The sequence below is a fragment of the Papaver somniferum genome, chromosome 6 (assembly GCF_003573695.1).
Source record: "Papaver somniferum cultivar HN1 chromosome 6, ASM357369v1, whole genome shotgun sequence".
Taxonomy (NCBI): Eukaryota; Viridiplantae; Streptophyta; class Magnoliopsida; order Ranunculales; family Papaveraceae; genus Papaver; species Papaver somniferum.
In genome coordinates this window covers 92445336-92456941 of record NC_039363.1, presented here as the reverse complement: position 1 = coordinate 92456941, position 11606 = coordinate 92445336, and the positions used below count along the sequence as shown (strand labels likewise).

The following is an 11606-nucleotide window of genomic DNA, read 5'->3' as shown; positions in this document are numbered from 1 at the left end:
ACTTATAATTTCGCATACCTTGGCATCCGGGATTGATATATGGGTTTCCCTGATAACCTTCATTGCATATGCATAAATATCCAGGATATATGCTATCGGCATTGACACAATGGCTATTCTCCAAGCATGCATAACTGGATAAATCCTTTGCTGCTTCTTCACAGGTATTGTTCTCTATCGCCCAATAAAGCACAAGTGGCATCTCTTTCCCTTTATTGACGAAACCGTTATCTTCCAAAATGTCTGATGCGCTAAATGTGTATTGATTTTTCTCAGCTATAAATGCAGAACTGCAATGATCGTTAGCCGCTTGTTGCTCGATTGAAAGGTTGAACATCTTTATCCCCTTGGGAATGGACAGCCTTTGCCATAGCACATACCATCTTCAACAGCTTCCCAAGTCTTGCATGAAGATGTACAGGAGAGATTATTTCCTAGTTCGGCCTCTGTGATATAAGCGATTGTGTTACACCCAATCACAAAGACCATATTTTCGGTATGAGATAATGTAAACGGTGTTTGCTTAAAGTTTAACAAGACAGTCGATCGACAATACCAGATTTGTCGAAGCATAGTGCAGCTGGCATGGTTTTAATGCGAATTTGAGCTTCTGCTATATCCAGGATTTCAGCATTTCCTGTGCCTAGGAATGGCTTAGGAGAGGAAACGAAGTATTGCAAGTAATATCGTTGGAACTCCCCCATTGAGCACCCATTCCCATTTTCATCTATTATCCCAAACGGATACGGAATGAAAATGTTCCCACAATTGGTTTGACATCCCTCCTTTGCCTTGAAAAATGGTTGAACCGGTGACCATGGTACTTCTCTTATGAAGAACAAATGCAAGGTCCACAGCGAAGATAAGATTATCGAAACTAAGATAAGCTGAACAATATAATGCATTGATCCGTATCTTGGTTGTAGGGTATAGCTATCTAGCTCTATTGTTAAGTAACAAGACCGCTATTCATGCTATCCATGCCGCGCAATCATTGCATGTCCTCGTTTTTTTTCCAAGTATGGGATCACCAAAAAATGTAATTTAGTGACACTTTTCCAGATCTTTGTAGTCTTTCCAAGCATCGTTTTGAGACAATTTGTGCATGCACTTTTTCCGAAAAACGCTGCGGCTTTTTCCCAAGTATGGGATCACCAAAAAATGTAATTCGGTGAATTGTTAAACTTTTACGGTTTTGAACTGTTCTTTTGCCAGTGCAGCCTTGACTTCGAGAAAGCAAAACAACTAGAACGTGAATGCCACAATCTTCCATGTTTATCAATTAACACATATCTTCTCATTGTCATTGGAATCCATTTTTATAACAAAAAAAAAAAGTAAGAACTCAATTATTAGAATAATCAAAAGAAAAACCTAGAATTTTATCTGATACTTAGCGAAGTAGTGCACTGGAAAGCAGTTTGAAGCCTCATAAAGAAGCAAAGTATACGTAATTAAGAGATTACAACTAGCAGTTTTTTTCAATACTACATAAATAAAGTACTGATAACAACAACCAGGGCGCCTTAAGGAAGCAAATACATACTCCTACATCAATCGCGGAAAACCTGAACCTGTAACACGAGCTCGTGTGATCTCTTCTTAACGATTTTAAAATGGCATACATCTCCTACCTTCAAGTTCAGACCATTTTTCTTGTTTGCAAAGTCAGCAACACCTCTACTTAACCTCATGTCTTTCTGTAAGCGGAGAATTTTAATCCTCCATGCTCGAGTATCAGAAGCATCGGAATTTACAATTTTAACTTTTTTCAAGCCATCGTGGAAGTGCTCTCTTCTGACACCCCATGGTATTGGCTGCACATTTGATAATTTTAATGATCAGCACCCAAGATGTGATCCAAGATTCCAAGGTAAGAGACATGGCATGGGGAAGCAATAGAAGACTATAATCTAAGAGTTAAAACAATGACAACAATCAATAGATCAAGAGATTAAACTAGTAAACAAGGCTTAACAATCAAAGAGCTTAGTCGATTCTAACATTCATGGAAATGAGCTAATCCTAGCTAATACGGTTCTAAGCAAGAAGATTACTCTGCTTAACTCTTTCATGACCAATAATTTGCCATGGAAAAAAAAAATAATTAAAAATGCGCTCACCAGATAATTGCACTTCAGATAAGATGGCTGCACAGTAACACTGAAGAAACGAGAACCGGGCCTGTATGCAAATCTACGTACTATTCCATTTGCAGGGGCAACATCCTCATCGTCTTCATCTGATTCATCTCTTTCTTCCGATAACGGAGAAGCACGAACAGGAGCCAAACATTCTTTCTGTGGAATCCCCCCGGACATAGTGAAAACCTTGACAGAGAACTGCATGCATCCATGGTACCTAAAAACTAAGTAATCATACATTTGTAGGCCATTTTCTTGTACAAAAACTTCCCAGCCTTCCTCGAGGTAGATGCCATCCTGAGTTTTGTTCACTTTAGTCACCCAATGTGCTCCACCAAGACCCTGAACAACTGCCCATTCAGATGATTGAGCTTCTCTGGACATTCTGGGATAGAACGTCTCGGGAATTCGCTGAAAATTGCATAACTTCCATGATTAGTACAAGTACATATTACTCCACCAGCTAACAGATACGGTGATTTACCCATGTGCACAGATGCAGTTATTCTAATGCAACATGCTTATAACACTATACTAAACATAAATCGGATACTGACCATGAAAAGCAGTGGATGATGGATTTTGCTAAAAAGGTTTAACTATAAAAACATTGAGTCCAATAGTACCACTTAAGAGCAAAGTAAGCTTCAGACATACAGACATTATGCCATCAAAAACAGAAAATCATGAATTCAAAAACCCTGATCAGAAATAAACCCAAATGGTCATAGATACAGACAGACTGTTAAAGGGGGAAATATCACAATCACAAATCTCAAAATCAAAGCTAAACCATGCTTGAAAGTGCAGTTGAGAGAAAATAATATATTCATACTCCTAAACAAAAAGAAAATTGAAGATGATTTCTCTACTCAAGCTGAAACATGAACATGTTAATGACTGAAATTTATGCATATAGCTACAACATCAGTTGTATCAAGCTACACTGAAATTTATGCAGTTAAAAATCAGAAAAAAAATACATACCATTCTAGTTTGATCTTCTTCAAGTAAGACCTTGTAGAAATGGTGTTTTCTGTCTCGATTAACAAATTTCTCCATTTCAATCAACAAAACCCAAAAAACGAAAAAAGCCTTTCTTTCACTCTTTACTCCTCTGTCTCTCTTTTTTTCCTCTGGACCAGGAGAAATGAAACCCTAAGCTTTGAACTATTAAGTACCTCAAATAACCGATGGGTTTTTGTTTTTCTTTGAAATATAAGACAGTACATACAGAGGGTTTATAGATTGAAAACAGGGGATCATTATAGCAACCAACAACCCGTCTTTCTCTGTGTAACAAAGAGGTCTAATTGGTTGTTTTCTCTTTCATATTCATATCATCTCCATCCATTGACTGCATTTGTACTTGAACCCTGAAATCACCTAATTTCAGTGTTCGTACGCTAAAACCAGAGTCTCTTCCTTCCTCGGTCATTAATCAGGATGATGAATCATTTAATGTTTCGGCCTAACTGTAGCGGTACAGCATCTTTCATGGCACCTTTCTTTTTATCTGGGGGCACCCTCAGGTTTTTTCATCCCTCAATGATAAGTGTACCCGAATATGTCCCAGAGATAGGGCTTGTGGTTTGCACAATGTTTGAGATGATTTTCAGCACTCTAAAAAGTTCCTGCATCTCCAACCTATTATCCCATTATGTTTAGGGCAACAAATTACTTTTTTTTTGTTTTCCTAGAATAACAAAATTCGGCTTCAGCCAGGGTCAAACAGGAGACCTTGAGTGTGTTAGACTAATGTGATAACCAACTAAATGCTAAGCCAGTCAAGAAACTGATCTGAGGTTTCTGACCAGTTTGGTTCAATCCAACTGCAGTGTAACTTCATCTGCGAATCACGATAATCTTTAGCAGAGTGACTAGTGGTACCAACACAGTGATACATACCTGTATCAAGGGAATAGAATAAAATCCCATCTTTCTGCAACCTCGGAAAGTAGATTTTGTTTTCCATTTGACAAACCGGAGCAACTGCTGAGATACAAGATGTATTGCTAACACACAACATATGCCTCCCCAGGTCTTTAACTTCTACCCAAACCGTTTGAGTGCAGTTCAATCTAAAAACACACACAAAAGTTTTCCTTCACACTCCACCAAGTAACTCTTATAGATAAACTCACAATTAGGCCGGGTTACCATGATTAAGACTTCCCAACTTATATTGCTATTCTCTTGTTTAGATACTCCTAAAGTACCGTTCAGGTCTAAGAAATAGAATGCTCCGTTGTAAAATACTGGACTGTTCAAATCTGTGTCGAATTCCATGGGTTTCTTATTGGGAGGTAAGTAAGTGCCATCAAAGGAACCATACCTCCAATGTTCTTCTCCCCGCTTAATGAAGAAGATGGACACACTAGCATTCACTGGTTTATGGAAGGCAAAAACTACACAGTCTGCAGAAGTCGGCAAAGACGAGAATGAGATACCTGAGAAATGTCCTGGCAAGTCTGGAAGTTTCATACTGGATCTCGTAAAGGGATTGTAGAAGAACAATGTCAGGCCTTTCAACATGAGCAACCACCCACCTTTCGAAAAGAAAATTCTAGAACCTTTTACCATTTCAGGAATACTCATGAGGTATTTCTCATTATTATGCATTGGGTTTATGAAATTGTGGACGGATCTATCATAGTTAGAGAAAACTAGCCATGGGGATAAATCTGTCGTCTGGAAAGTTCTAGTAGAAGAGGGTCTTCTGAGATTCATCGTAGCACGGTATCTTTTACTCACTGCACGTAAATGTATGTAATCCAATGTATGAAGATAGTTTGATACCGACCATACCAAATCATCGTAAGGCATGATCTCCTGTCTTACTTCTTTGATATCTTCTGTCTCATCATCCCTAGCAACACCAGCTATGTTTTCCATTACCTTTATAACTTCATCTATGTGTTCGACCTTTCCTAAATTACAGTCTGCTGTTCTTCTATTGTCAACCCTACAAATTAAAGAACCAGAACATCATCAAGCAGCAACATCTATTCAATCTCTATTCATATGAGAACAAGGTGAGAAAACATGGATAAGATATAAAGCAGTACTGCTGAGGCAGCAAAACATGAGAAAAAACTAGAAACCAATTCAGGCTTTCACCGGCAAACAACGCATGTCCAACATCCAAACCACTTCAACACAATGAAAACTCATGGCAGCTGGGTCCGAAATTTAGAACTATCTTTCATTCGGGATGCATCACTATTACCTAATACACATGCACATATTCATCTAATCTTTCGGACTTAGATATGGAGCAAGTAGAAGTCTAAGAGCTATAACTAAGGAGGGAAAATACATGCGAGAAGGCAACCACTGGTAGCTTCATTAAATGATTTCCTCCGCCAGCAGGTTAGTGGAAACTTAATTTCGATGCATCTCTATCATGTAATACTCATATGCACGTACTGTACTAAATCATTAAAACTGCAAAAGGAACCTTCTGAAGCGAAACCAACCAGCTGCAGCGTAAAATATAATGCTGCTGCCAAGGGCACAGCTTTGTTGGGAGCATTAATATGGGTAAGGTCAACAGATATGGAGCAAGTAGAGTTTGTACTTAGTAACTCCTGCTGTAGGTAGGAGGATACATCTGATTATCGTGCAAGACTTTGTTCCAATCCTTTCCTAGTAGTCTAACAGCTATGAGGGAAAAATACATGCGAGGGAAATGATTAGTGGGAACTTAACCTTGACGCATCTCATGTAATACTCATATGCATGTATGTACTAAATCGTTAAAACTGCAAAAGGAACCTTCTGAAGCAAAACCAACCAGCTGCAGGGAAAAATATGGAGCGCTAAAATGGGAAAGGTCATCTGATATGGAGCAAGTCGAGTTTGAAGAGAATAAAAGAGCAAAACAAAGACTAGTTAGCAACTCTTGCATCAGATAGGAGGATACACGTCTGATAATCAACTACGGAACCTTGGTCCAGCAGACCAGCACTTTCCTAGTAGTGTACTATAGCTAGATATGCTCACAAAATCCCTGGTTCTAAAGTTTGGTTACATACACAGGCCATCTATTTATATAAAGGAGGCTCGGCAATCTCATGTGATTACACACTAGTTCAGTAAAGATAAGAAAGAGTCTGGTTTCGACTTCAATAGGACATTAAATTTTGAACATGCATTGGTAGCAAAAACATAAATTCATGCGGCAAATTCGATCTATCAGGGAGAGTTCTATAAAGTAAATACAAAGATATTAATTTTGTTTGACAATACTCTAGCATGAACTACATTAGGCACAAGGCTGTATGACCTGAACAGTAGATATAAACTACACACAGTACAACTGATACAGCTGTATCCCTTAGCATCCAAGGCACGGTTCAAATAGATCAATAAGAATATAGCTAACTACAGAAAAGCAAGTATAAATTAATGAGACAAAAAATGTATCATTTTTCAAATTTACCTTGGAGGTGTAGTAATCATCAGCCAGTGAGGCAAGAACCATGGTGTCGGTAGATCAGGACAAGGTAAAGAAAGTGAAATACTTTGATCTTCCAAGTCATATTTGTACAAGCTCATTTCTTCATATTCAGTATAATACATAAAACCTTTTGAAAATCCCAAGTCTGAGGCCAAGCAAGACAACTGAGTACGGCGGCTTAGAAAGAAGACATGGTCATCCAAACTTTTAACCTCAACCCAAGCCATTGAAGAGAAATCCAATTTTATGATTTTAATTTGACATGTGTTATGATGAATCCCTCTACTAATGCTATATATACGTATTCGAAAGACCTCACCAAAAGACTCCACATAATACTGGTTAAACGAGCGACCGAAACCTCCAGATAGTGATTCTATTGAAATGCCATCTAAGCAAACACGAAATTTACTTACTGCAAGGGTTTCTTCATCATCGATATCAGATCCACGCTGTATTTCTATCTCCAAGTAGACACCATTCCAACACATTATATGTAATTTGCATTTGAGATATAACATTGATTCAGGATATTCGTACATAGCAAACTCATGTTTTCTCCATTGTTTTTCACCAGGGTGACAAAATAGAAGAAAGTCAGAACTTTCACCACGACAATCAAAAAGCAAGTAAACCATGGAATCAGCATCATAATCCTCATTGTCACTACAATTACTAATGCTGGTGCTGGTCTGAGGAGGCGAAGTTAGAAGACAATCTTTGATCCAAAATTTACTAATTACATTTTTGGGCAAACAAGGTAAGTGAATGGTATCTAGTGATTGGGGATTCCAAAGTAAACAATCTCCATAATTAGGATCAGTATCATCATCCTCACAAACACTGACTACCCACCCTTTATGACAAGATTTCTGCCAAAATCTTCTTTTACTTAATTCTGGTATGCATTTTTTTGAAGCTCTCTTGTTTAATTGATCATCACCACATAAGTTGTAGAACGTTTGGAACTTACCATCCTTACCATGTGGGAAAACAAGCCATTAAAGTGTTTATATGTCCCAGAGATGATTTTCAGCACTCTGAAAAGTTGCTGCATCTCCAACCTTTTATTTAACGGGCTAAATTGGGACCTATGCCGTTTAATTGGGGCCTATGGATTTCTTCATCCACCCAATAGAGAATGATAAGGGGTGTCTAAAGATTGTAAAATTACTAAATTAATCTTAACTTTAATTATTCTAACACAAATACAAATACAAAATCAGAACTTAATTAATAATTACAAAAAATTTTAATCAAAACTCAACTTCCATCAAAATTTAAACTAAATCCTAATCAATCACAAGCAACAATTATAATCTAATTTCCTTTTGGTTTACCAAAAAAGAAAAAAAAAAAACCCAAAAACAGACAATTCAAGTGATTGAGTTAAATCTCTTTAACCCCTTCCTTCTAAGAGATACTCTACAATGATTTACCTCTAAAACTTTGAAATTCGCTCATCAAGGTATCTGAAAATCACAGAATCGGTTTATATATAAACCATAGTAATCCGATTGTGAAAAGAATCGGATTTTACTATGAACCTACATACACTGATTCTGGGTTGATGTGATGAACATCAACTATAACCGGATTACGTTAATACACAAATCAACCGATTCTTGATTCATGTTCGGATCATTTTGGACCATATGTAATCCGATTATTTAGTTAAAAATCTTTGCATACAAAAATCGGATTGCATTATACTCCATATAAACCGATTCTGAAAAGATGCAACAAACTACTTCAGGAATAAGACTTTATAAATAAACTTAAAGTCCGATTCTGGAACAAATTTCATGAGTCCAAGTTTCCCAAAAAAACAAAACCACTTTCATTCATAAAGCTTGGTTCAAGTTTTGCAAAATACAATATAAGAAAGCGACAAAATATAAGCATATGATAGATCAAGTTTTTAACATAAGGAAAATACTCATTCCAACAAATGGAGACCCTCGAATTGATCCGGCTCGATCAATTCCTCCCATCGCCTCATGTTGGCATCGTATTTTTTAAGTCACTCCTTGGTGAGCTCCGAGACCTCATTTAACTTATCTACCGGTGGTAATGGACAATCATCACGTACTCTAAGACCGATATAATGTATGTTGTTATGGTTGAATAAAACAATTCTCCGGTCCTTAAATGATTCATCCCAAATGGTGTATTTTAGTTCGTATGTATAACATGATCCCTTACCAAATAGATGAACAACGCAACTCCACGTTTCCGCCAAGAGATGACCACATAGAAGCATCTGCATCCAATTATCTCGGGTAATTGGTCTATTCCTCTTTGACCCTTGTACTCTAGCAACCATTTTTTTTAAAATCACTTCTTTGTCTTCTCTTGTTTTTCCTTTTTTCATCATCGATATGTAAAGTTCCTTGTCTTCTTGTAGGCGCAAGGCCATCATCTTTCTAAAGTATTTACATTGGGTTAGGTTCTCATCGTCCGCCAAACTTATATGCCTATTTGTTCCGTCACAACGTGATAACCACAATTCCCATCCGCATCCACGTCGTCGGTGGATAACACATAGGGCTTAATGATTTCAGGAAGTTTCGAGTAATACTCCTCGAATATGGTGTAACACGTTCGATTGGGTCTACCTCGTTCATCCCTAGGCGTGCTTCCATCACCAAGAGCGGCCCTTAGAGTCACCATTGAACCCTTTTGTCTTGCTTGTCCCTTCCATTCACGTAACCTTGATACTCGTGTTGTACTCGCTTGACTCTCTTGAGAAGGAACGATTAGATTGTTTGGCGCTTGACTCTCTTGAGAAGGATCGATTGGATCCACATGTTGCGAAGGTGCGATTTGATCCTCATGTTGCGAAGGAGCGCTTGTCCCGCTTTCTACTTTCTTTGGTCGACCCCTTTTCCTTTTAGCCGGTGCCTTTTCATTCTCAATTTGTGGAGGGACGTTTGAAACATTTGTCTTCTCTTGTGCGCTACTTGCCCCGCTTTCTCCCTTCTTTGGTCGACCCCTTTTCCTTTTAGCCGGTGCCTCTTCATTCTCAATTTGTGGAGGGACGTTTGAAACATTTGTCTTCTCTTTTGCGCTACTTGCCCCGCTTTCTCCCATATTCGGTCGACCCATTTTCTTTGGAACCTTCGCCTCTTCATATTTAGCATCTTCATTCTCATGTCGACAAAGGATTCTTCCGGTACTCATTGCAACCTTAAACTCCTGCTTTTCTTGCTTTCTATCCATGTTGGATGGTGGTCTACCCGTAGGCGGTAGCACCGTCGGTTCTCCGACCGGTACCATATATGGGTTCGCGGATAGTTTTAAGTCGTACATCAAAAATTTTCTTCCCAAGCCATCCTTTTTTGCAAATTTCTCGATGATTTCCCTTCCAATATCCGTGTCCACAAAAGATTCGAGTGGTTCTTCAGCTGTGGGTGGTTTGAAAATAAGTTGTTTCCAAAACGGATCAATGATTTCAAAAGGAATTCCTTGTTGGTACTTCGAGATCATGTGACGACACGGAAATCCGAAGGCCGTCATCGTCATACATTTACATTCAATTCTTCTTCTCCCCATCTCCTTATCCACATAATATTTGTAATCCTTCATCATAGAAATTATTGCCCAGTGAGACACCATATAATTTAAATTTCTAATCAACCGATGGTGTTCCTTGTAGCTTGTGATGATTTTCATCCTACTCTCTTCCATATGAGCGGTTATCTTGATGATATCGTCCTTGGTGTATTCATGGATGGCTTCTTGTAATGTAACCACGGTGTTTTGGCTCCCTCGGAGCAAGCTTTTCAAACGTCCATGAGATCCCTCCGCGATACTTGTCACCTCATTCTTGTAATGCATGTGTTTGTACGTGTAAGCATACACAAATTTTTCCTTGTACGGATCCAACAATTCTTTCAATCAACAAACCACACACTTCTCCTAATCTGATAGACACATTTTTGTGTCTGATTTGTCTCGATTCCATATGTTGTTAGGGATCATTTTTGTACTTATTATGGTATTTTATTTATTTGTAGGTATTTTTGGCCAATAAACATTTTTGGAAAAAATTGGCTCGAAAAGTTGTCGGAAAGCACCCGGAGGACATTTGTTATTCGGACTCTCACTTTGGATAAGGGGTAACCTAATTACTAAGGGGCATCCCATTTCCAGGCAGTTTCTAATCGCACCCCTACTCTGGATAAGAGGCAACCATCTTCAACATTCAAAAATCAGGTTTTTGGCGGGAAAAAAGTGCAGTTAAAGAGCAGTTTTGGCAATCGTGATTTGAAGGAGTTTGAGGTTGATTAAACCTCTAATTTTCATAGGATAAACTCCTTATGGGTCTAGGAATATGATATGGGTGTTTAAATCGATTAGAATGGGCTCAATCGACGGATTTTTCTCACAACAAGAAAATATGGAAAGTCACGTGTGTGACCTGTTTTAGGGAATTTTAGAGAGATTAAAGCGTTGTAAACCTTCCCAAAGATTTGTATCTATCTAAGGAAGAGTTTAGAATAAAAAGGAAAGATCAGAAAAGCGTAGAAATCCTAAAACAAGAAATTGTCGCAACTTGGCCGTGAAGAGAAGGAAAGAGATTTTGGAAGATTTGGGAGATTTTTAATCGGTATTTTTGATATAAATAGATGTCTTGGGTCATATAGAAGATGTGTCGAGAGTTTGGGAACCTAAGGAGAGCCAGACAAGAAGAAATCAGAGCTTTACCAAACTCTGTTTCTGCTGCTGCTGAATAAGAAGAACGCGAAGAACATTGACGCTCGGTAGACAGTCGCAGAAAAGTGTCGTTGTTTAACAGCTGAAGAACATTAAGCTTTGGGGATTTTAATAAAGTGCCACACTTTCAATTTCATGTTTAAGAAAGTGCCACCGTTTTTTTCAGAATTTATTTAGTGCCACACATTTGACCTTTTCCATCCAGTTTTTTTCCAAACAAAAGTTTACATCCGTTAGTGCATAGGTGGCAGTAGTCCAGCTTAGGAAAAGACATTTACGCC

General features: G+C 38.2%; 1 protein-coding gene across 1 annotated transcript; it reads right to left on the bottom strand.

Annotated features, from left to right (window-relative positions):
• Nucleotides 1–1413: 1413 nt before the first annotated feature.
• On the bottom strand, nt 1414–2384 carry LOC113291089. Its single transcript, XM_026540661.1, has 2 exons — nt 2124–2384; nt 1414–1817 (listed from the first exon to the last, which is right to left on the bottom strand). The coding sequence occupies exons 1-2, from the start codon at nt 2382–2384 to the stop codon at nt 1554–1556; spliced, it is 525 nt and encodes a 174-aa protein (XP_026396446.1). The 3' UTR covers nt 1414–1553.
• Between the last annotated feature and the right edge of the window lie 9222 nt (nt 2385–11606).

Bases quoted from the DNA above. Each gene is read 5' to 3' on its own strand.
- LOC113291089 (XM_026540661.1), bottom strand. From the start codon at position 2,384: ATGTATGATTACTTAGTTTTTAGGTACCATGGATGCATGCAGTTCTCT. The intron at 1,818-2,123 runs GTGAGCGCATTT...TCAAATGTGCAG, and splicing joins ATCTGAAGTGCAATTATCTG to CCAATACCATGGGGTGTCAG.